The sequence below is a fragment of the Bos taurus genome, chromosome 25 (genome assembly GCF_002263795.3).
Source record: "Bos taurus isolate L1 Dominette 01449 registration number 42190680 breed Hereford chromosome 25, ARS-UCD2.0, whole genome shotgun sequence".
Classification (NCBI taxonomy): domain Eukaryota; kingdom Metazoa; phylum Chordata; class Mammalia; order Artiodactyla; family Bovidae; genus Bos; species Bos taurus.
In genome coordinates this window covers 14,413,989-14,438,430 of record NC_037352.1, presented here as the reverse complement: position 1 = coordinate 14,438,430, position 24,442 = coordinate 14,413,989, and the positions used below count along the sequence as shown (strand labels likewise).

Sequence of the window (24,442 nt, the reverse complement as noted above, 5' to 3'; positions counted from 1 at the left end):
ACTAGTGCCTCCTGGAAAACCCTCGTTAGTCTGGACCCAACTATCATACACTTTCTCTAAGGCACACAAGGCTCAATGGGCATATGATCATCAGCAAAGAAAGGATTTTGCTCTGAAATGAAAACTATGGCACAAACCAGCATCCCCCAAAAGTAGACTCCAGGAAGAAAGTAATCTTAAGACATAAGGAGTTGCTGTCTAGAAAACAAAGAGGTGCAGGCAAATGTGTCTGGGACATGCAGGATTAACCAAAATTAAATAGGTTGTTTTTTTTTTTTTCCTCCCTGTAGGACTTATCAGAGCCTTTAAGTGTCCAACAGGGAAGGAATCAGAATTTGTACTATTTCCCAAGCTTGTTTGAGCCCAGGACTCTTTATTCCCTAAATAGTAAGATGAATTTGCTGCAGACCAGGAAATGCTGGTGTCAACAAAACTCTGGAAGAAAATATCCCCAACCCCAGGGAAGGGTTTTGGGGGCGGGGGACAGAGCTAAATGCCAAACAAGGCTCCTGATTCTGATGCGACACATCTGTTCACTAAGGCAGCCTCTTAAACTCTCTCCCAAGACATACTGCAACTCAGTTCAAAACACTTTGTTTTTAAAAGCAGTAAAAACAGTCTCCCTTTAGCCCCATATTAAGAATCCAACAAACACTGAGAATTTAAATAAGTCCCTTAAAAAGAATTCTCCAAGGAAATATTCCAATGACATCAATAAAAAATTTTAAGTGTTGTTACATTTGCCAAAAGAGATACACGGAGAACCACAAAGAGAAAGAACAAGCCTGAAAAAGCCATGCTTAAGGAGGCCCCGGGATGCACACTGCAGGCCGGCGATGGGGAGGGAGTTGAGGGCAGAGGGTGGACCAATGGGCATTCGTGTGTTTACTAAATACTTATCCAGTGCCTACTACATCCTGGGCACTATTCTAGGTGCTGAGACACAGCAGGAACTAAATGACACCACAATCTTGCCTTCCAGGAGGGGAGAGAAGAAGAGAACAAAAGGAGTTCCCACCTGCTTAACAAGCTCATAAAAGGAAACGCCGCATAGCCCTTTGGCCTTCCCCTTGGCAGTGAGTTACCTGGCCCCCACCCAGGCCTCCTACCTTGACAGTCACGTGTCCCTCCACCTTGTCCATCTCGGCCAAGAGTGCTGAGAGTAGAGACGATTTCCCACAGCCCACCTGGCCCACCACGGCCACCAGGGAACCTTCCGGAACAGAGAAGGTGATGCTGAAACGACATGACACACCCTGGGCTCAGATGGGGGAGCCTGGCTTCCCGACGCTGGACGGGCCCCGAGTGGGGAGAGAGGGAAGGCAGGGTTGTCTGGAGTCTTTGAGGCCTGGACATCACTCCTGCTGTTCTTACAACGAACTTATTAGTTCAGGGAACTGCCGCAGAGGCTTCTGTGCCAGGCTGGACACAGCTGCATCTTAGGAAAGACCCCTGCAGGAGCGACCGAGACAGGAGAAGGGGGCTTGAGTGGAGGGGGATCCACTTCACCTGGGGGCATGATGCAGGTGCTCAAGGAAGGGTGCGTGTGTGCTCAGTCACTCAGTCATGTCCAACCCTTTGCGACCCCACAGACTGTAGCCCACCAGGCTCCTCTGATCATGGGATTCTCCAGGTAAGAATACTGGAGTGAGCTGCCATGCCCACCTCCAGGGGATCTTCCTGACTCAGGGATCGGGCACACATCTCCTGCACCTCTTGCATTGCAGGTGGATTCTTTACTACTGAACCAATAGGGACGCTCAACAAAGAGGCCACGCCAAAACCAAGCCTAGAGGAAGGGTGAGCACAACCCAGACACCTGGAGACAGCGTGAGGAAAGGCCTATGGGTGTGAAATCACAGGCGTGACCACAGGTAGACAGGTCAATGACACAAGATGAGGCAGGGAGTGGGAGGTCAGTCCTGAAGAGGTGGGTGGGTGGTGTCCAGACCCGAGAGGGCCCCAGAGGACACACTTCCCAGCTGGAAGCCAGACAGGAGGGCCTAACACAATTGAATCAGAGTTTCAGAAACATGTCTCTACTGACATGGCCCTTTGGCAGATATAACAGTAATCGTATTGGGTTGGCCAAAATGTTTGTTCGGGGTTTTCCATAAACTGCTACGGAAAACTCTGAACACACGTTTTGGCCAACCCAACACAACAGGCTCAACACTCTGCTGACAAGATGGGCGTCACACGACATAGGACCACGCCCAGCCCTCCACAGCAGACAGCAAAGTGGAGATGGGGAATCCCACCCACTGGGGAAGGATGGGCATGTCCAGGGCCTCCTTGGGTTCACCTATACATCAGCTGCACTTTCCAAGCTCTGCTATTATGATTTCAACATATTGGTGGAAAGGCTGATGGCTTTTGCTCCCATTGTTCAATTCTTCCGTACCTGCTACGTGGTCACACTGATTGTTCTTTTGTTCTATGCTGGGAGGGGAATGGATGAAGGGGCCAGAACAGAACAGTCAGCCTAGGGAGGCAGCTCCTGTGATCACCCAGGCAAGACGGGAACATTGCACAGGTTTGGATGGAGAAACCTGGGGTCGGTGGGGGTTGACGGGTGGATATTCAATGGGTTGGTCAAGGGAGGGTGATGGGAACAAGAAGGTCTTTGAGGCTAGAAGGACAGACAGAGGGACAGAGGCACAGACAGACTACTCACTTATGAAGCAGGACAAGAGAAAAGCTGAAGTTGAAGCTGACATGAGTTAAGTTAAACATAAGGAAGAACTTCCTAAACATGCAGTCCCATCCAGGGTAGTGTTACACAGACTCGTTTCTCCAGAAAGTCTGATCTGCCCCTCCCCACATCCTCAAATAAAATACAGCAGTAATTTGGCTACTCAGTAAGGGGGCAATTATTTGGGGGCATGCTGCTGCTGCTAAGTCACTTTAGTCATGTCTGACTCTGTGCCATCCCATAGACGGCAGCCCACCAGGCTCCCCCATCCCTGGGATTCTCCAGGCAAGAACACTGGAGTGGGTTGCCATTTCCTTCTCCAATGCATAAGTGAAAGTGAAGTCGCTCAGTCGTGTCCGACTCTTAGCAATCCCCTGGACTGCAGCCTGCCAGAATCCTCCGTCCATGGGATTTTCCAGGCTAGAGTACTGGGGTGGGGTGCCATTGCCTTCTCTGTTTGGGGGCATGGGTGGGTATAAATCTGGCCCCTAAAAATGTCCCGTCTGGCCCTGTGATGGGGGACTCCTTAAGGAAGTCTGAGATCCCCGGAGCAAGGCCTGCAGTTAGAAAGAACTCAGAGGCATTTGCAAGTAGCCAGGGAAGCAGGTCAATTCCCAGGATGCTGTGACTTATAAAAATAAGGACTGAGGTGGGCAGTGTCCCAGACATGGAAATGGTGGGAAAGGGTGAACCAGGCAGCTGGGGGAGAGGATGGATAACAACCCAGACTGATACCACACGTGAGCGGACAAGTTTTCAGCAGACCCAAGCCTTCCTGCCACCATCACAACTTCTGACCCACCAGCCAATCAGTGTGCTCTGTCTCTTCTGGCACAGCGATTGGCTCAGGGAGAAGCACGTGACCCAACCTGGGCCAATAAGAGACTGGGTCTCCTGATGACATACGAGGGACACCTGGAGTCGATGGGGGCCACTTAGATCTTGAGGGAAGAGGACGTCTGAGAAAGAAGCAGCACAGATAGCTGAGGAACAAGGACACGAAGGAGAGGCACTGTCTGAGTCCCTGGATCACACCAAACCTGAACGTGAACCTTGGCAGTTATGTGAACCAGAAGGCTTGTTGCCTAAGCCTATCTGGGCAAGGTTCGAGTCACTCGTAGTCTGAGGGAACCCTCTGAGCCAGGCCCACGGTCATCTGCTCCTCCCCAAAGCCCAAGCAGGTGCGACGGGACCAGCCGGATGAGCCGAACTGATGCTCAGAAAGGCAGAGTGACCCATTCATGGTTACAGAGCTGGAGTTCGGCTGGAATTCGGACCTGCGTTTGCCCAGAGCCCCGTGGCTCTCTCCACGTCCCACTTACCCATGCAGCGTGGGGGGGTCATTCCTGGCCCACGTGAACGTGGCGTTCTTCACGGTGATGCTGTTCGTGGCTCCAGCTGGAAGGCACCAGAGATATAACACGTCAGGCGCAGGTGCAGCCGTGGCCTGCGCTTGAGCAGCAGGCTCTTACTTTTTGTTTTTCCTTATCAGGTTGTTCAACTCCAGAGGCTGGACACCCATCCTAGGCATTATCTGGTCACATCAGTCACTGTTTCTGAAGAACTTCAACCAGCAGCTCTGGAGACGGCCTCCACACAGAGAGCCGAAACCACGAGAGGGCTCTGCCTTTGAAAGATAGGCGGCCGCACAATCTGGGAGGGCCAGGGACACCCGGGGCCTCCCGCACTCATCCCTGGGAGCTTCCGGCAGCTCTGGGGGAGGGGCGGGGTGAGCAGAAGCTAAGGTCACAGGGCCCCAGCAGCGCCCTCATGCAGTCGCCTGTGATTGATCAGCTCAGGCTGGCCCACGGCCCTCATTACACCTCCAGGGCCCCTCCTTTAATGTTCGAAGTAGGGTCCTTCACCCTGAAACTCCCAGATTCCAGGGCAGCCTAACTCACTTCCCTGCATCCCCTCTCTCCCTTCCTCCAGCCACGCCGCTCAGGTCAGGGCAGGTCGGTCTTCCCCTCAACACCCACCTCTGTAAACTGTGCAAACTCGGGGATGCAACAGGAAATGGGGAATCCTGGTGGGGGAGGGGAAGGCAAGCCAGACAAAGTCTGTGCAAGGCGGACCTACGTGTTTCTAGCCCCTCTGCCTCCATCAACATTCCCTCCTTTTATTCTCTTTTTACTCCATGCCCTTCACTTAAACAACTTCTGACTGAAATGATGAGCCAACTTGAAACCATCTAAAGAGAAGATGGGGAGGTGCTTCTAGGTTGTCAAAGGCATAAATAAATTGCCCCACCCACCAAAGCAGCAAAATCTGTGAGGAGAGGAAGTTACTGGTTAACCGAACTTAACCTGCCTGGCCCCCATCTGTCCCCTGAAACAGAAAACAAGGAGGAAGCTTGAAGGTGCTATTTAAGGAATTTAAGAAAAGCCACTAGAGTTGGTCAAGCTAGAGGCTACAAGACTTGGCCGGGAGCTGCCTAAGGGCCCCCATCTGGCACCCGGAGAGTGTGGATAAACATCTCAGAAGCTGAGCGTCTAAGAGGGGCTGCCTTCAGGGCAGAGAATAGGGGCTGAGACCTCAACTGAGGCCTGGACCCAGGCCCAGGGGTTTTCCAACATGACTCTTGCTGTGAGCTGATTTGGGGAGCTTGAAACCTCCTTGGTTGACCCCAAACCCTGGAGTAGACGGCATCATTCTGCAACTTGTGTGTGTCCATGTCTGTGTACACATGTGTGTGTGTGTTGGGGGCGGGGAATAACTCGATCCTCAACACAACAGAAACTGGACAACCACAGCCCAGGGAAATCGGGAGGGAGGTTCCAGGAAGTGGTGGTTCTCAACTAGGGGTGACTTTGATCCCCCAGGGACACAATGTCTGGAGACATTTTCAGTTGTCAAACCTGGGATGGGTGTTACTGGCACCTAGGGGTGCTGCTCAAGCAGCCTAGAGCACTGGTCAAAAAGTCTGTTTGGGTTTTTCGTAACGTTATGCAGAAAACTCAAATGAACTTTCTGGCCAACTCAGTACAACGCATGGGACATCCCCACAGCAAAGTGACCCTGACCCGAATGTTGGTGGTGCTGAGGCTGAGGAACGCGGCCCCCCATGCCGACCGCCTCTCACATACACTGGGGGGGGATCGACTACCATGATCTTTGTTTGGCAAGTGCTGTGCTGGGTGTTCCACACGCCACTGAGGACATCTGAATGCCTGCTGCACCGCTCACATGTACACACATGCTACACTGCTTACGTGCGTACACGCGATGGACCGCTCACATGCATACACACATTCATTCCTCTGACCACATCTACTGGGCTTGGGAGCCAGACTCTGTGGGTTCAAATTCCGTGTGGCCATTTCCTAGCTGGTGAAGCACAGGCAAGTTACTTCACTTCTCTGTGCCTCACTTTCCTCATCTGTAAACTGGGATTGTTAATGGGATCGACCTTACAGAGCTGTCATGAGGAGGAAAAGGAGGCAACACAGACAGTCCTTAGAACAACGACTGACACACAGCGGCTGCTCGGTAAATCTCAGTGCAGAGACGCGGAACCATCGGTGAGAACACAGATTCTGCTGACGGGCTGCGGATGTGAATCCTGACTACTTCTTACTGCTGTGCGAGTTACCCAGGCAAGCGTCCTCATCTGCTGATGGGGGGTTTCCACAGCGCCCCTCCGTGAGCTGCGGTGAGCCATGGACGGGCGAGTATGGTGACGTCCTTAGGAGAGGACACACCTAGCGGGCGTGTCGTTACAACGGAAGCGGTCACTAGCACTAGTTCTATGAATATTTCTTATTGAGTGCCTGGAGATCCCTGCTCAGGGGTCCACTGGGAAAGGATAAATTAATAAGCTACAGAATAACAAATCTACCAAAAAAAAGAAAGGCACGGTCCTTTCCATTGCCCAGATGGGGAAAGTGAGGCTCAGACCAGTAAAGTGACCTGCCTGAGGCGGCACAGCTACAGGGGTGGCGTTTGGCGACCCTTCCTTAGTTTGCTCATTTGCCCAGAATGGAATGGAAGCTGGGGCCCTGGAATCTGGCCCTGGGGAGGGGTGGGCCTCTCACAAGAAGGCGAGATACGAGAGGTGCGCGTTCACCCTCCTGGGAAGGCCTAGGTCGTCCACGCTCCCGGGACGCACCGTCTTTGATGGGCCGGCGCTGGATGCTGTCAGGGTCCAGGTCCTCGTGCGACAGGAAGACCCTCAGGCGCTTCAGGGAGACGCTCGCCTGCATGGAGAGCAACAAGCTGCGGTTATTTTTAAACATGTTTTTGCAAAAACAGACCAAGGCTAACTCACAGTGGTTTCCCCTGGGTGCGGAAGGGCCCACATCCTCCCTTATTTCTGAAGTTTCTGCATTTCCTACCCCGAGCGGACACCTCAGAAGAAAAAAATTAAATGGGTCTGGGTTCTTGTTTGTCTTCCTTTAAAAAGCCCACAGGTGGCATTACAGAGGAGGGTGGGGGACCGTCCTGGCCAGACAAGAGACTTGAGAAACAACTGAAGGCAATGGTCTTAAGACAAACGTGAAACTCGGAGATAAAGGTGTCCTGGAGGCTGAATGCACTGCACAGTGCTGTGGCCAAGGATGCTGTATGATAAACTTCACAGCTGCTAAGAGACGAACTGCATGGCTCCCACCACAAAAAAACAAACTATAACCGTGACAGGTGACTGAGGTATAGCTGACGCTATGGTCGTAACAGCAGTGCCACAAATCCATGTATCAAATCACCATGCTGCGTGTACTGAACATATGTTCAACAAAAACAAATTAAAAAAAAAAAAAAAGCAAAGGTTCTGATTTAAACAGCCCAATAGCAAGGACATTGCTGAGAGATAATCCAGAACATTTTAATATGGGGCAAGTATTATTTTAAGAGATTACTGTTACTTTTGTTAGGTCTGATAATGGTGTTACTTATGTAAGAAGAAATGCATGCTGAAATATTTATGGGTGAAATGCCAAGAGATCTGGGATTTGCTTTAAAATTCTTCAGCGAAGAGAGAGAGAGAAAGGAATGGAGGGAGGGAGGAAGACAGAGGATGAGATGAAGTAATCAAGGCAAAATGCTGGATCTGGGTGATGGGCATGCGGCATTCTTATACTATTCTCGCCACTTCTGCATACACATGAAATCAGTCATAATAAGAAGGGGTTTTACTAGCTTATTTTTTTAAAAGCCTTGACCAGGGCTTGGACAATGAAACCTTAAGGCTTATTTGTCAATGTGGCTAATGATACGGTTTTCATGGAAACGTGTGCACAATTAGGGAGAAGAGTGTGACAAACACCGTGGGCAGGAAAGTGCAGGAGCTTCAGAGGGTGTAAGTGTGACTGAGTGGCTTCTTCTCCTTTAGAATCACCACCCGGGCTGGGGGCTTCTAGGGCATCCAGCTGGAGTTTCTCAAATGGTGAGCCAAGCCCATGAGTGGGTTGCAAAATCAATTTAGTGGTGGCATTTTTTCTTTAAATTTATTTATTTTTAATTGAAAGATAATTGCTTCAATTACAATATTTGGTTTGATTTCTGTAATACATCAACATGAAGTGGCTGGAGGTGTAAGAAACAGGACACAGTACGACAGGGCAGGGTGGAACAGACTCAATTAGAGCAGAGAGGATCCAGTGTTTCAGAAAGAATCTTGCAGCGCTCAGGAAAGCCTAGCTGCAGTAACTTTTGTTCCATACACCTGGGGCATCCCAGGTGGCGCAGGGGTAAAGAACCCGCCTGCTAAATGCAGGAGACACAAGAGATGCAGCCTCGATCTCCGGGTCAGGAAGATCCCCTGGAGAAGGAAATGGCAACCCACTCCAGTATTCTTGCCTGGGGAATCCCATGGACAGAGGAGCCTGGAGGGCTACAGTCCTTGGGGTCGCAGAGTCAGACAGGACTGACTGAGCGCGCGCACACACACACATACACTTGAGTATGCATGTCAACAAATAAAAACGTCTCTTTTTCTTTAGAGCAGGACCAACAAAAGCACAAGGTCTGGGCCTCCATCACCGTCCCCCCGCCCTGAGCACAGTGGGACAAGCCACACACAGGCAGCTGCGTCCAGGGGACTTTCGTGCCCTTTGGGCTCGTTTCCCCCGAGCCCCTTCCCTGAAACCCCCCCGGTCTCGCCTGTACCTGCACAATGCTGCTGATGACCATGGGGAGGATATTCAGGGGGAAGCGGAGGATGTTGAACAAGGCCAAGGACACGAAGGCCTTCTGGGCATCCAGGATGTTGTTCTCGTCGACGGTCACGTAGACGGCAAACGTGGACAGGGCCACCTGCAAGCAGACAGGTCAGCGTCGCAGTCACAAGAGCAGCGACACATGCCCAAAGTCTAGCATACAGCAGGCACTCACTAACACCCAGAGAATGAACTGGATGAACCAATGGCTAGGAGCCAAAGTCCCAGCCATTCCCGCCACCGTTCTCCACGGGACACTGAACGGGCATTCAAGGGGTCCCTCAACATCACCACGAGAGATCAAACCTCTCAGCCAATGTCAGTGCAGTGCCCCCTGCCCAAAATGACTTTCCCATCCTCCCTGTTCAGGGAGGATGCCCAACCCACAACAGCCCCGAGACCGCTCTCCATCCTTGCTGCTACTGTTTAGTTGCCAGGCTGTGTCTGACTTTGTGGCCCCATGGACTGCAGCACACTAGGCTCCTCTGTCCTCCACTATCTTCCAGAGTTCGCTCAAACTCACGGTCATCGAGTCAGTGATGCTACCTAAGGATCACATCCTCTGTTGCCCGCTTCTCCTCCTGCCTTCAATCCTTCCCAGCACCAGGGTCTTTTCCAATGAATTGGTTCTTGACATCAGGTGGCCAAAGTACTGGAGCTTCAGCATCAGTCCTTCTACTGAGTATTCAGGGTTGATTTCCCTTAGGATTGACTGGTTTGATCTCTTTGCTGTCCAAGGGACTCTCAAGAGTCTTCTCCAGCACCATCCTTACATCCTGGTTTATTTTTCTTCGTAACACCTATCACTACCTTACATTGTAAGATCACAGATATTGAGGGTCTGTCTTCTGCACTGAAATGCAAACTCCACAAAGGTAGGGACCTGTGTATGTGGCTGTATCCTCAGCGCCTAGAATGACCCTGAGCACACAGGAGCCCTGAGACCTCAGGCAAGTCACCTCCTCTCACCAGCCTCCACTGTCTCATCTGTGAAATGGGGTGGACGTGGAGGACTCATGCCACTGCTGAAAGCTCCTTCCAGCTCAGAGCACCCCCAGAAAAGGAATGTAGGTTTTTTAAAAAAAGAAAAAACAAACAGCCAAGGGTCCTCTGAAGCCTACTCCCTTCCTCACAAAATCAGACTTGCCTTAAGTCCTGTGGGGAGGCTTGGGATTTCAACTCCCAGGCAACGGGAATTTGGGTTCAGCTGTCTGAGACAGCAGGCCCTCCCTCACCAGGAAAAATGAAAGACCCCGAATAATCCAGGGCTGGGACACACTGTTTAGGCGGGAAAAGATCAACAGTGTCTCCCCGGGCCCCACCTCCTGCTGGGGCCAGCACAGTACCAGGTGTTGCCGGGAGGCTAACAACATCCCCCGGAGGTCACCTGCACACATTACCAAGGCAATCTGGAAAACCTTGGACCCAGCAGATGGGTGCAAGTCTCCACCCCCACGTTAGCCCAGGCTCCAAGAGCCATTAAAGGCTTTCCCTGGGGGGAAATAAACCGCCTGGGACCTCATTCTTGAGCTCAGGACAGATGGCCAGCAATCAGGAGATCCCAGTGTGGCCAAGATTCTGGTGCAGCTGAGGTCCAGGGTATTTTCAGGGTCTCAGCTGCCTCATTTCTTTGCTACCTATTAGAAGGTCGTATATCTTAAACATTAAACCCATAAGCTCTGTTTGTTTACCAGCTGTGTGACCCTGGGCAGTAGACAGCATCTGTTTTTCCATCTATGAAATGGGAAATCAGGATAAGCACGCACAGGGCTTTTGGCAGCAAGGAGCCAGGCACTAGTGAAGAGTGCTTAACCCCGTGCCTGGGGAACAGTAAAATGCAGTAGATGGCGGCTGTTTATTTCTTGTTTTAGGACTCAGTTCAAAGTCCTTGGACTATTTTTCCAAAGAATCTATAAACTGGGTCCCAGTCGGTAAAGAATCTGCCTGCAATGCAGGAGACCTAGGTTCGATTCCTAGGTCAGGAAGATCCCCTGGAGAAGGAAATGGCAACCCACTCTAGTATTCTTGCCTGGAGAATTCCATGGTTAGAGAAACCTGGCAGGCTATAGTCCACGGACTCGCAAGAGTCGGACCCAACTTGGCAACCAAACCACCAAGAACAGGGCACTGGAAAGCAGAGCAGGTTCTGACATTAACAAGGGAGGTGACCCTGAGGGAAGGCATGGAAATTTTCCAGGATCCGTGGCCAAGAGGGAGGTTAGGTGCTCAAAAAGCCACAGACACCCAATCCCTGGGATGACTGCACATGTTGGCTCTTCTCCCCCAGGTTCTGATGGCACACTCGTCTCCTATCTGGAGAGTCTCCTCACTCAAAACTCCCCCCACCAGATCCACACAGAGGAACAGTATTCAACCATAAAAAGGACTGAAGTGCTGACTCCCACTGCACCATGGATGAACCCTGAAAACATGATCCTAAATGAAAGGAGACAGACATGAAAGCCACACACATTATATATAATTCCATTTAAACGAAATATCCAGACTAGGCAAATCAAAATCAACCCTGAATATCTGATGCTGATGCTCAAGCTCCAATACTTTGGTCATCTGATGTGAAGGTCCAACTCATTGGAAAAGACCCTGATGCCGGGAAAGATTGAAGGCAGGAGGAGAAGGGCACGACAGAGGATGAGATGGTTGCATGGCATCACTGACTCAATGAACAGAGTTTGAGGAAACTCTAGGAGATGGTGAAGGACAGGGAAGCCTGGTCTGCTACAGTCCATGGGATCGCAAACAGCTGGACACGACTGAGCAACTGAACAGCAACAGAGACAGAGGTAGATGAGAGGATGCCCTGGGCTGGAGGATGGGGAGTGACTCCCCTAAGTACAGGGTTTCCTTCTGGGGTGATGGAAGTGCTCTGGAACTAGGCAGTGGGGATGGTTGCCCAGCCCTGTGAATACAATAAACACCACTGAACTGCACACACAGATGTGGTGAATTATTTATCATTAAAATAAAATTTTTTAAAAAATCACCTTTCCAATATCAGTCCATTTTACTCACTATAGAAGCCACAGTCTTGACTCAGGCCCCAGAATCTGACTGACTGGTAAACGACACAGCTCTGAACTTGTCTGCCCTCCTCTCCCACCACTCTCCCCGCTTCTTCCCTCTGTTCCAGCCCCACGGCCTCTGTGAGGCAGACACAGACCTGCCACAGCGCCTCTGCACTCAGTCTTCCTTCTCAAGGTCAGGCCCCTGACTGCCACCAGCTTAACACTCGGGTATTGCCTTTTCAGTGAAGTCTTGGATCATCTTCTTTTTTTTTTTTGGCCGCAGACTGCAGGATCCTAGTTCCCCAACCAGGGACAGAACCCATGGCCCATGCAGTGGAAGCGTGGAGTCTTAATCACCGGACCACCAGGGAAGTCCTGTGATCATCCAGTTTAAAAACTGTAAGCCCTCACAGTTGCTCTAACCAGAACCTTTTTTTTTTTCCCATTGCACTTATGACAGTTTAGCATACTATATATTCTTTATGCGTTCATTATGTGCATAGTCTATCTCTCCAAGTTAGAATGAATGAACGAACACCCCACGAGGGTGAGGGTTTTTGTCTGTAGTATTCACTGCTCTGTCATCAGTGCCTGGGACAGCACCTGGATCGTGGCAGATACCCAGAAAATGTTTGTGCGTGGGTGAGTGGATGGGTGGGATAGGTAAGTAGATGGATGGGTGAGTGGGTGGATGGATTTGCAAGAAAGCACACACCCAGGGGTGTCTCTTCAACAACACAGAAACCAAGCATCTCACCACCAGGATACCCCAGCTCCACTGGCCCAACTGATGGGGTGACTGCTGGCAGCACGGGGAGCGCATTGAGTGGCCCCCATCAGATCTGCAGCGTCCGCTTCTCCAGGAAGTAGAGGGCATTTATTCATCCATCAACTACTAACTGGGCACCCTCTGTGTGCCAGGCACTGTGTAAGGCAGGCTTGGAGATCCTGAGACTCACAGTCGAGTGGGAAATAGGTACTAAGCCAGGGTCTCTGGAGCAGGGGCGTCTGCCAGTGTGTGGAGGTGGCTGGGGAGGGGGTTTGCCACAGCCTTACAAATGGTGTGGGTCAAAGGTTTGGAAAATCCTTCACAAACAAGGAAGAACTACTGACCACTCTGAGTGAAAACAGAGCCTCCCTCCACACTGAGAAATGGGGCAAATGACCGAACCAACTACCCCAGCCCAATCCCTAAAAACCTGCCGTGTCTTCACGAGAACATCTGCTCCTTCTGCCTGGTTGGCGTCCACTATTGTTGGTTGTAACAACACGTCAGTTTTCCTTTGGGGAGCTGAATCTCCCCCAACTTCAGTCCATGAGGTTCAGCCACAGATCAAACGTCCACATTACAGCCTAATCTCTGACAGAAGTCACATGATCCAGGCCTGGCCAATCCAAGCATCCCTGTTCCCTGACTCCAGTGAATCAGGGACAAGCGCTCAATCAACCGTAACCAGTGAGACTCAACCCCACAGCTTTGCTGTGGGAACTAATGGGAAAAGGGGAGCTCTCTCCTCATTGTGGTTACTGAGATGACAGGATCAACTGTAACTGCATGTTGACTTTGCATCTGACAAAGAAACCACCATGGAGAAAGCAAAGGTAGGAGACAGGGAAGGAATTATACCCAACATTATCTTTGGAGCGCCTGGATCCAGCCATGCCTGAAACCCCAGTCATGCTTAAAACCAACACCTTCCTAGACTTTTCAGTTTTGTGACTCAAAAATCTCCCTTCTTTTTATTTTACTTGAGTGGATCTAAGTTAGGTTTCTGCCACTTGCAAGACGGTTCCTAACTAATACAGTTTATCCAAATCTTCAGTCTATTCATTTAGTCAGTCATTCTATATACACCTAACGAGTGGGTACTATTTGCTGAGTCCACTATATTTCAGGGGCTTCCCAGGTTGTGCTACTGGTAAGGAATCCTCCTGGCAATGCAGGAGACTTAAGAGATGCAGATTTGATCCCTGGGTCAGGAAGATCCCCTGGAGAAGGAAATGGCAACCCACTCCAGTATTCTTGCCTGGAAAATCCCATGGACAGTGGGGCCTGGTGGGCTACCTGCAAAGAGTCAGACACGACTAAAGCAATTTAGCACACACTGTGTTTCAGGGATACAAGCAATAAAAGACAAGAGCCATGCATGTTCTGGTCAGTGGAGAACTGCACAGCAGGTAATCAGCATATAGAAGGGTAATTATTCTAAAGCAGGGACATACAAGGCACAGAGATGACAAGAAGCTCACAAACCTTCTAAGATAGCAAATGCTAAATACTGACGGCTGCCTGGGGATGCTATTTTAGGAAAGTGCATTAGGTGGACATGAGGACATGATAAATGCCAGGCTCTATATTCCAGAAAAACAATCCCATCAATCCTGCCACATGGCATCCCCATTCCTGCCTGACCTCCTCAGGACTCTGTCTTCCATCATACCTACCGGTGGGTAAACACATCATCATCCTTGAAGTGCAGGAATCCACCAGTGGAAAGAACATGCAAATACCTTCCAAGGGAACCAGAGGCCACATATTTTATCCTAATGTAGGCAGAGGCTTCGATGTCTCAGCCAGGGTCAAGGTCCCCGACTGACTCCCAGGCTCATCTGTTTCATGACAAACAGCTCAGCTAACTCTGTCTCTGGAAGTCCACCATCACCCCAAATCTGAATGGCAAATTGAAGGTCAAGAAAAGCCAGTCATACTTTTTAAGCAACTCCTGCTGTGCTTTCCTAAGGGAGACCAGGGCAGGAAATGATTATTTAAACAGTTGGCAGTTTGGGTGACTAGCTAGAAATGGCCAGGTTTTGTCACAGGATCTGACGTGCAGAGCAAAGGGTTATGGGGAAAGATCCTTTCTTCCTAAGCATAACACAACTCAGATGACCCCTCTGACTTCAGATCTTTGCCTATTTATAAAAAAGAAAAAAAAAAGGAATTCAAACATCTTGGATTTCTGTGTGATTTGCTATCATGAGTATGAAAGTAAATAAAATAGATGTAGCAGTTTAAGTACATTTACTGTATTTAGTCAATGTTATGCTGGTATACATGCAGGCTCTTTCCGTAAACACACAGAAGAAACTGGTATGGACAAGGAAGCTGGGCGATGGGGGCCTGTGGAGGCAACAGCAGTGCCTTTCACTGCAGACACGGGCTTCTCACCTGGGGATATTTTGATCATCATAATTGGGGAGATGGGGGGAGAGGTACCACTTGGCATCTAGTGGGGAAAGGCCAGGGATGCCGCTCAACAGCCTACAGTGCACAGGACAGCTCCCCACAAAGAAACAACGAATTATCCGGCCCCAAATGTCAGCAGTGCTGGAGTTGAGAAGCTCCCCTGCAGACTCTTTGGAACAGCTTTAACTATCTTCACCACATGAATGCATTACTTTCTGTTTTTAAAATAAAATGCATCATATATACAGTAAGGACTATTTAACAGTTGTATTTAATGCATAGAGACTATTGAACAGTCGAGCCTCCAGCAGGTGGCTCAGACAGTAAAGAATCTGCTTTTGATGCAGGAGATGCAGGTTCGATCCCTGGGTTGGGAAGATCCCCTGAAGAAGGAAATGGCAACCCACTCCAGCCATGGACAGAGGATCCTGGCGGGACTGAACAGTTGGAAGAAAATAAGAACAACCCCTGTTAACTACCATGCAGTATTGTATTTTTTACTTTTAACAAAAAAAAGAGAGTCACTAAGGACCTGGGGAAGGCTGGGGAGGCTGGAGTGTGAAAAGAATGAGATAGCAGACCCTTCCAGCCTGGAATGTGGGAGAGTTTGAGCCAGAGGGGATCTTAGGGAACACAGAGTCCCAGAATAGCTAAGTGACCTTGCTGCTTGGGCCAACTCCAGTCCACTGGCAGTGTTCATTCGCCTGGAGGACTGCTTGAGCATAATTCAGTGGGAGGGAGCACCATGACTGTCCAGGGGTGTCGGCTGAGGCAAGGGGCCTGCAGAGGGCAAGGCCGCACGCACAGCCCTGGGGCCCAATCCCTTTATCAAAGCCAAGTCAAGCCAAACGCTCATGGTCAGTCATGTCCCACTCTTTGCGACCCCATGGACTGTAGCCTGCCAGGCTCCTCTGTCCATGGGGATTCCTAGGCAAGAACACTGGAGTGGGTTGCCATTTCCTCCTCTAAGAGATCTTCCTAGCCTAAGGATCCAACATGTGTCTCCTGCATTGCAGGCAGATTCTTTACTACTGAGCCACCAGAAAAGCTCCAACCCCTTCATCTCTCCTGCTCAAAGATCCAGAGGCAGCGAGGTAAAATGACCAGCTGAAGGTACTCCGTGAGCTGGCAGGAGAATTCAGCAGGGGTCCTGACTCTCAGAGAAACATTCCACTCCTCTAAGCCAAGACTCAGCTGGTTATGTCTCAGCCCATGAACTCAGGACGGATTTTACATTTTCAAATGATCTAAAAAAACCCCAATTTTTAAATGATCCAAAAAAACATTTCATGACACGTAGTAAAGTATACAAAATTCAAATTTCAGTGTCTATACAGTAATTTTTATAGGATCACAGCCATACCCATTCATTCTGTCTCATCCATACCTTTTTTTTTTTTTTAATTTTTGGCCACACCCCACAGCATGTGGGATCTCGGTTCTCTGACCAGGGATTGAACCTGTGCCCCTCTTTGGAAGGAGAGGTCTTCACCTCTGGACCACCGGTCAAGTCCCATCCATAGCCACTCTTGCACAACACCAGCAGAGATGAGCAGTTGCCACAGAGATCACACGGCCAAGGACGCCTAAATTATGCACTGGGTGATCCTATACAGAAAACTGTGCTTACTCCACCTTTTTGCCCATGTTTTTCAAACTTTAATGTGTATACAAATCCCCTGGCGGGGAAATTGCTAAAATTTAGATCTGTCTTAGCTTAGTCTGGGGTGAGGCCTCAGAGTCTATATTTCTAATAAGCAAGCTGGTGATGCCAATGCTACTGGTCTATGGGCCCCACTGCTGAGGACAAAGTGTGGACCCCAGGCCCCAGCAGCAGCAGCCCCTGGGAACATGTTAGAAATGTGAATACTCAGGGCCTTCCTAGACAGACTGGATCTGAAACTGAGTGGGGCCCAGCGAGCATGGCTTTAACAAGGCCTGCAGGTGAGTGTGAGGCCTGCACAAGCTGGAGCATCACTGAATCCGCCACGTTGCCTTGTGTGTGTGTTAAGAATCTAGGAGACATCAAGCTGAGCCTAACAAAATCCAGTATCCAAATGAATATACTTTGACAAACATCGAAAAAAGCAGGAGCTTCCTTAAACATTCCACCTGCAACTCTACTGTGATGAAGCAGACGGTAGCCTATTAGAAAATTCTTTCTTATTTATGAAAATTGTGGTTTTGGTCATAGGAAGTTCCCATAGGAATACATATTTGCCAACGTAAGTAAGAAGTAACACTCACTACTAGCATAACATTTTTAAAAAAGAATGACATAGTTAATAATACAAAGACAGAAAGAAAAAAGAAGCGTGGTGGGGGGACATGATCTGAAGTCATCCTTAACCATGTTTAACTGCCCACTGTGCTTAAAGGGCTTCCACAGTCCCTCTCTATATGGTTCCTGGTTTGCGGCCAGGTTGGGAAAATAGTAACTTACACTCATCTTTAAACCTTTCAAGGATGGCCAGCTAGGAACAGACCCATTACAGTAACCCAAGACGTGTGTATCAGAACATTCAGTACAGCAAGTGTATCAGAACATTAAGTAACAGCAAAGAACAAGGAGCAGCCTAAAAGGCCAGCCATGGGAGATGGGTTAAGTCCACAACGGCACACCCACGCTCCGGACAAGTATGCATCGTTCAAACAGATGAAGCAAATCTGAATGCATGAACTGAGCAGTTACATACTAAATCTAAAGGTCCAGAACACCGTGTAAGTATGACTCCTTTTGAATATATAATAAATATTTTAAAAATATCTATACACATCAACATTTTTTTCCTAAAAAGATATACAAAACTGTCATTTTGGAGGAAAGGGATAGATGGAAGGATAATATACTTTTATTACTTTTTATTGCATAACTTTGCATATGATTTGAATTATTTTTTCAATGAATGAGAAGTATTCGTTGACCACCTGTTAGGCACTGGTTCTGGCACTAGGGTACAGAAGTGAACAGAAAAAAATCTTTGCCCTCCTGGAGCTGACACTCTAGTGAAGAAAGACAATTCATGAAACAGTGAGCGACTTTTAGAGTGTGTCTGGCATGGCCACTTAGAGTGTGGTCCACAAGTCACTGCCAACCCTCCGTGTGTGACCAGATGCCCACAGCCCACAGACAGATAAGGAGCTGACACCATCAAGTGGCTCAACTAAGGCACCAAGCACGCAGCTTAGTCCTGCTGACTTTTTTTGTTTCTTAGCCAGACTTTCTCGATGAAGGACGCAGAGAGAAGAGGTTTACATTCCAGCACAAGCTTCTCCGCTCATGGTGAACCTGTAACAGTTCCTGAACTGGCTGCTCGGGGCAGCCCTGGGCTGGAAGCTATTAAGTGCTGTGAATAAAACAAAGGGCAGGGGTGGTACTTTTAAAAAAGAGTGGTTGGAGAAGACTGTGCTGAAATAGCGACTTCCGAAAAATACTTAGGCAACGACGACACAACAAAACGTCTGACCGTGTGGGCCAGGAGAAATCCGGCTTCACTCACCAGGAAAGGGGTGCAGACCCAGGTGAAGGTCCCCACAGCGGCCAGGTAGGCAGATTTCTTCAGCACCTTCAGCTCTTCCTGCCGGATGGCCAGCACCTTGTCTTTGAATGCCAGCTCCCAGGCATAAAGCTTCAGCACTTTGATCCCGTTGAGAATTTCGTTCATCAGCTTAATCCGATTGTCCTTGCTCTTCATGTGGGCCACCTTGGAAGAGGAAAGCGGTCAACACCTCACCGGGGCAGGGGCTGGCTGCTCACTTCTGGCCCCGGCACCAGACTAACAACCCCATCTGTTAAGAATGGGCCTTCCTGAGGGTGGGAAAACGGGCCTGCAATCCCTGGGAACCCTGACAGCCCTCCAAAGGATTCGTTTTTTCAAGGCAAAAAAACTGCTTTGAATTACGTTAGATTGACATTATTAGCAAAACCTCTTAAAATTAGGAGAGAGGCGAGAAAAACTTTACAGCCATCCAGGGAGGAAGGGGCACATGCCTTACTCTGCTGATCCAAATATGAGAGATGATACTTTTTCCCCCCTCCATTTTCTTATCTTCTTTACTGCTTATCAGCCAGTACATGCTGTTACAATACTGAAGTGTTTCTGTACCAGCCAGCACTGGTTCTGACCATTGGGTACCCGTGCTATAGAGCTGTTAAATATTTTTTATATCACCTAGCCTTTTCCTTAAGCTAGACACTTTTCTAAGCTTTTCACGGGCATTTAGTGCTGCTCACAAGAACCCTATCATTAAGTGCTATGTCACTCCTGGGTCATGGAACAGGACAGTTTAAGCAACATGAGGTCAAGGCCAGAGACTGAAACTGCTTCAGAGGTGGACCATTCAAGGGAAGAAGATGAGAGGCCATAATCATCCCCCTACCCCCGCAAACTTCATCCCACCAGGCCCATGTTCTGGAATCTGTCTCTCCTATAGCATCATCAGTGCAGCCAAGCTCTCTCATTTGAAATTCCACAGGCACATCATAAATAGCCATCAATGGGGGAGCAAAAAAAAAAAAAAAAAGAACTCTGGCCCATCTCTGTTATGGACCATTAGACATGAGCTCAAGAGAATGAAGTCAGACCACATGGCATGCCACAGAAAGATCCCCAGGCATGGTATCAAACGACAAAATCATGCTGCCAAAAGAGCCTGTGTGTGTTAAAATATATATGGTGATAGCACCATAATGCACAGACTACTCACACCAAGCCTAACTCTACAGTGAGTCTGATCTCTACATAACCACACAGAAAGTTCTAGAAGGATTTGCTTCAGTGTGTTCACTGTGGTTGAGAGGACAGGGAAGGGGACAGGCCCTACACTTTTGTATTATTTGAACTTTTTAAATATAATGAGAAGACATTCACTCTGTTACTTGACTATTTAAAAACTTAAAAAATACTAAGTAGCTGTGACCAGCGTTAAGGTGATGGGGTAAAAAGCAAGGGGTGGTTTTTGCTCAGCCCTGGACAATGCACACCCATAAGGGAATAGAACCCACGGGAAATGAGGACTCTTCCAGAGGTCCACAGATGCGGCTTCAGACACTGGCCCACGAGGTCTAAATATTTCAGGAGCTCTCAACCTTGGCAGCCCAATGGTAAGCTTTAAAAATCCCTGATGCCCAGGCCCCACCCATATCAGGTGGCTCAGAATTCCCAGAATGGGGCATAGGGACCAGCATTTATGAAAGTGCCCCAGAGGATTCCCACAGGCAGGCAAGGCTGAGGCCCCCACGGCCTGTGCAGAAGGAAGTCAGCCGACACTTAGTGGAAAGGCCTCAGGCAGGGGCCTGGCTCGGAGCCCAGGGAGACACCCCCTTACCTGGTACGTCTTGGTCTTCATGGCCATCACAGCATTGAGGGGAACCATGAGGACCATCACGGCCACCCCCGCCAGGACGGAGGGGCCCAGGTTCTACGGGAGGAATGAGAACAAAGCCTCAGCACAGCGCCTCCTGGGCTGAGCCACCCCATGCAGTTCTTTCACTTTTCAGACTTATCCCAGAGCATCCCTCGGGGCCCCACAAACCCTGTGCGAATATTAAGGCCACGATCCTTTATCTGAAACCCTTAAGACCAGGTTGGGGTTTTTACTGTTGTTGCTGTTATTTATTTTTCACTGAAGGATAATTGCTTTACAGTATTCTATTGGTTTCTACCAACAGGGTGGGTTTTGCAAACGAGAACTGAAGGATTTCAGAAAGGTAATGAGATGTGAAACAGAAAACAGTGAATACGCCCACCTGACTGTCTATCTTGCTCAAAGGCCCCTGGCTAGGGGCCGGGTGCTTGGGTTTGGGGAGGGCTCCCAAAATTGTCAGAACTGATTTAAGACTGACTCACTATGCCTAAACTGTACAAACAATACGGCTTCTGCTGATTAAGCCTTTTCCCCTTGGGAGTCTGCAAGTTTGGTCTGTGCCAGGTAGAAGCTGCCAGTGTGATCAGCCCCCAATAAAAACCCTGGACTAGGGGGTCTCTCACAAGCTTCCCTGGCTGGTAACATTTCACACATGTTGTCACAAGCATCCAAACTGGGGAATTAAGTACCTCTTGTTGACTCCAGGGTGAGAGGACGCCTGGAAGCTTGTCCCTGATCCCCCTTCAACCTTTGTTAATCTTGCTGTAACCCTAGCGAATCATGAACCTGCTGGAGTCCTAGGACCCCCTGACATAGGTGGATATGCCTGTATATCGTACCCCACCAGGCCATGGAACAGCATTCCATAAGCAAATGCAATTCTTTTTTTCAGTAGCAAATGGGAAAATTCCCACTGAGAGGGATAATCAAGATGATAAATCACACATCTGTTCAGGTCAGGTCTGGCCACCAAATGAGTTAAGAAACACTTTCGGTTTTTAGAGCTTTTTGATACAAGGACTTGTAGATGAGAAGCTATAGACTGTTCTGTGGTCCCATTTGCAGATTAAGGAAACTGCACCTCAGAAAGGTTAAGAGATCATGACTGAGGCAAGATACTGATCGACATTTTTCAACTTGCACGTTACACACATCAGAAGAGACAGCCTGAGGAGTCTGCCCAGTGTATACGCTCTCAGCTGAGACGGACGGTCAGAACCAGAGGGTAAGCATGTTAGTCCCTTCCAAGGAGTCAGCCTTGGGTGCTCCAGTCCCAGTTACCAAAAAGCCGCTCTACTGCTCCAAACTACTGCTCTACCGTCACTTTGCCAACAAAAATCTGTCTCGTTAAAGCTACGGTTTTTCTAGAAGTCATGTATGGGTGTAAGAGTAGGACCATAAAGAAGGCTGAGTGCCAAAGAATTGATGATTTCAAACTATGTTGCTGGAGAAGACTCTTCAGAGTCATCTGGACAGTAAGGAGATTAAACCAGACAATTCTAAAGGAAATCAACCCTGAATATTCAGTGGAAGGACTGATGCTGAAGCTTAAGTTCCAATACTTGGTTCACCTGATGCAGAGAGGCAATGCATTGGAAAGACCCTGATGCTGGGAAAGACTGAAGGCAGGAGGAGAAGGGGACGACAGAGGACGAGATGGTTGGGTGGCATCACTGACTCAATGCACATGAGTCTGAGCAAGCTCTGGGAGATGCTGAAGGACAGGGGAGCCAGGTGTGCTGCAGTCCATAGGGTCACAGAGTTGAACACAACTGAGCGACTGAACAACAACAACTGCTCCAAATGTTTTCTGTGATGCAGCTCTGCTCAGTGACGATTAATCCACCTCTAAGAATGAAGGTGATTTCTACCAACAATCTGAAGCATTCAGAATCAACTCTGAAAGCAAATCATAGTTAAAAGACACCAGGCACATCTCTGTACCACGTATGGCTCAGGGAACACTACCGGCAGCAATTCATTCAATTGTCCTGACATCAATCACTGCAATGACGTTTCCTGACTGTCAACAGTTTACAGATGAGGACATCAAGACGTAGTGACATTAAGCCATAAGGGCGGCAAGAGGCAGGATCTGAACCAGGGCAGCCCGATTTCAGAGCCATCTTGTTGCCTGTTATCCTATGTTCTTGACTGTCAGAGAAACCCTGCTGCTGCTGCTACTGCTGCTAAGTCGCTTCCGACGTGTCCGACTCTGTGCGACCCCATAGACGGCAGCCCACCAGGCTCCCCCATCCCTGGGATTCTCCAGGCAAGAACACTGGAGTGGGTTGCCATTTCCTTCTCCAAAGCATGAAAGTGAAAAGTGAAAGTGAAGTCGCTCAGTCGTGTCCAACTCTTAGCAACCCCATGGACTGCAGCCTACCAGGCTCCTCCGTCCATGGGATTTTCCAGGCAAGAGTACTGGAGCGGGGTGCCATTGCCTTCTCCCTGGTTTTGGTCTAAAGCAGCAGTTCCCTACCAGTGAGGTATATTCCCCCAAGGGACATCTGAAAACGTCTGGAGACCTTTTCGCAAGTGGCGGTGGGAGTGTGGGGGTGAAGAGGTGGTATGTGATTGGTATCTCCTGGGGAGAGGCTAGGGAGGCAGCTAAACATACTATACTACAACACACAGATCAGCCCCCAACAGTGAAGAATTATCCTGCCCCACGTATCAATAACACTTTCAGCAACTCTCATTTAAAATAAAGCCATTTTCTTCGTGGTTCACAAATCAACCCTGAAGGCAATTCTAAAAGGACTGTTCCACGACAGCACTTTCTGGGGAAGTAGATGCCCCAAGACACCTGCCAGATGAAGAAGTCCACGTAATTAAAAGGGGGAAAAAATCAGTGGAAGTGGTATTTATCACAGCCTTAAAGTCTGGGATAGTCTGGAAGTCCTTGTCATCAGTAGGGAGGAAAGGGAATTCCTGGTGGAAGGAAAGGCATGTGCAAAGGCCCAGAGGTAGAAAGAGTAAGGCCTGGATTAGGCTAAGAGCATCTTTGCTCATCATCTTCATACTTTGGGAGGTGCCCTTCCCCATGTGGAAGGGCTGTCAATCACACCCTGTTCACACTGAGAGAACATGTGACCCAGGCTGGCCAATCAGAGAATGCCGCCTATTTCAGCCTGGTATTTTTTCAAGGATGCGACTAGGACTGTGCTGGGCCACAGTGCTCCCTGGGAGTCTGACTGAGACAAACGGGAAAGGAGTATCTTCTCTTTTGTCTGGCACCAACACCTGTGAAGATGCTATAAACCCAAAGCTATGGAAGCCGTGTGCAGAAATCCCACTGAGAATGAAATCAACTCAGAGAAACACCAAGCTAAGAAAGGATGAGGGCATGAGATTGTGTCCTTACAGCACTGCCAGATCTCCCAGATCCATCCATACCTGAAGCCAGTCCCCTAGACTCTTCAGTTACCCCCACCCATAAAATTCCCTTTACTTGCTTATGTTGCTCTAAAATGCACTTCTACCCCCTGCAACCGAAAGACCAACATAACTTAGGACTCATGAATAAATGAGTTTGCTGAGTGTTTGGGAAGACACAGAGGGAGAAATACAATGGATATGTCATAGGGTGGTTAACTACACACACCGTCAAGAAGAGACACGTGCAAATAAATACCATGCCACCCGAGAGAACCTAGCCCAACAACTGAAGAAAGGAACAAAATATCCAGGAGCTGGCTGACAAGCCAGAAAATAAAATGTGAACGATGTCAAGAAACGCCAGCAAGCATGTTACGTGGCAGCCTGGATGGGAGGGAGGTTTGGGGGGAGAATGGGTACATGTATATGTGTGGCTCAGTCCCTTCGCTGTCTACCTGAAACTATCACAACATTGCTCATCGGCTATACCCCAATACAAAACAAAAGTTTGTGTTTTTTTTTTTTTTTTTTTTAAAGAAATGACAGTGAGCTACAGAGGTTCTTATCCCTAGCACCCACTCCCTCACCCCCCCACTGCCCACACATGGAGGTCCCTCCCCATGTGCCACGG

General features: G+C 49.1%; 1 protein-coding gene across 5 annotated transcripts in view; it reads right to left on the bottom strand.

The window, feature by feature from the left end:
- ABCC1 (ATP binding cassette subfamily C member 1) overlaps positions 1 to 24,442 on the bottom strand; it is a 152,059-nt gene that overhangs the window by 43,782 nt on the left and 83,835 nt on the right. For all 5 annotated transcript variants that reach the window (XM_024984647.2, XM_024984648.2, XM_024984649.2 and 2 more), the window contains 6 exon segments: positions 20,392 to 20,484; positions 18,564 to 18,767; positions 8,801 to 8,947; positions 6,804 to 6,891; positions 4,018 to 4,093; positions 1,110 to 1,236 (listed from right to left, as the gene is read on the bottom strand). In XM_024984647.2, coding sequence (XP_024840415.1) covers positions 1,110 to 1,236; positions 4,018 to 4,093; positions 6,804 to 6,891; positions 8,801 to 8,947; positions 18,564 to 18,767; positions 20,392 to 20,484 — 735 coding nt within the window.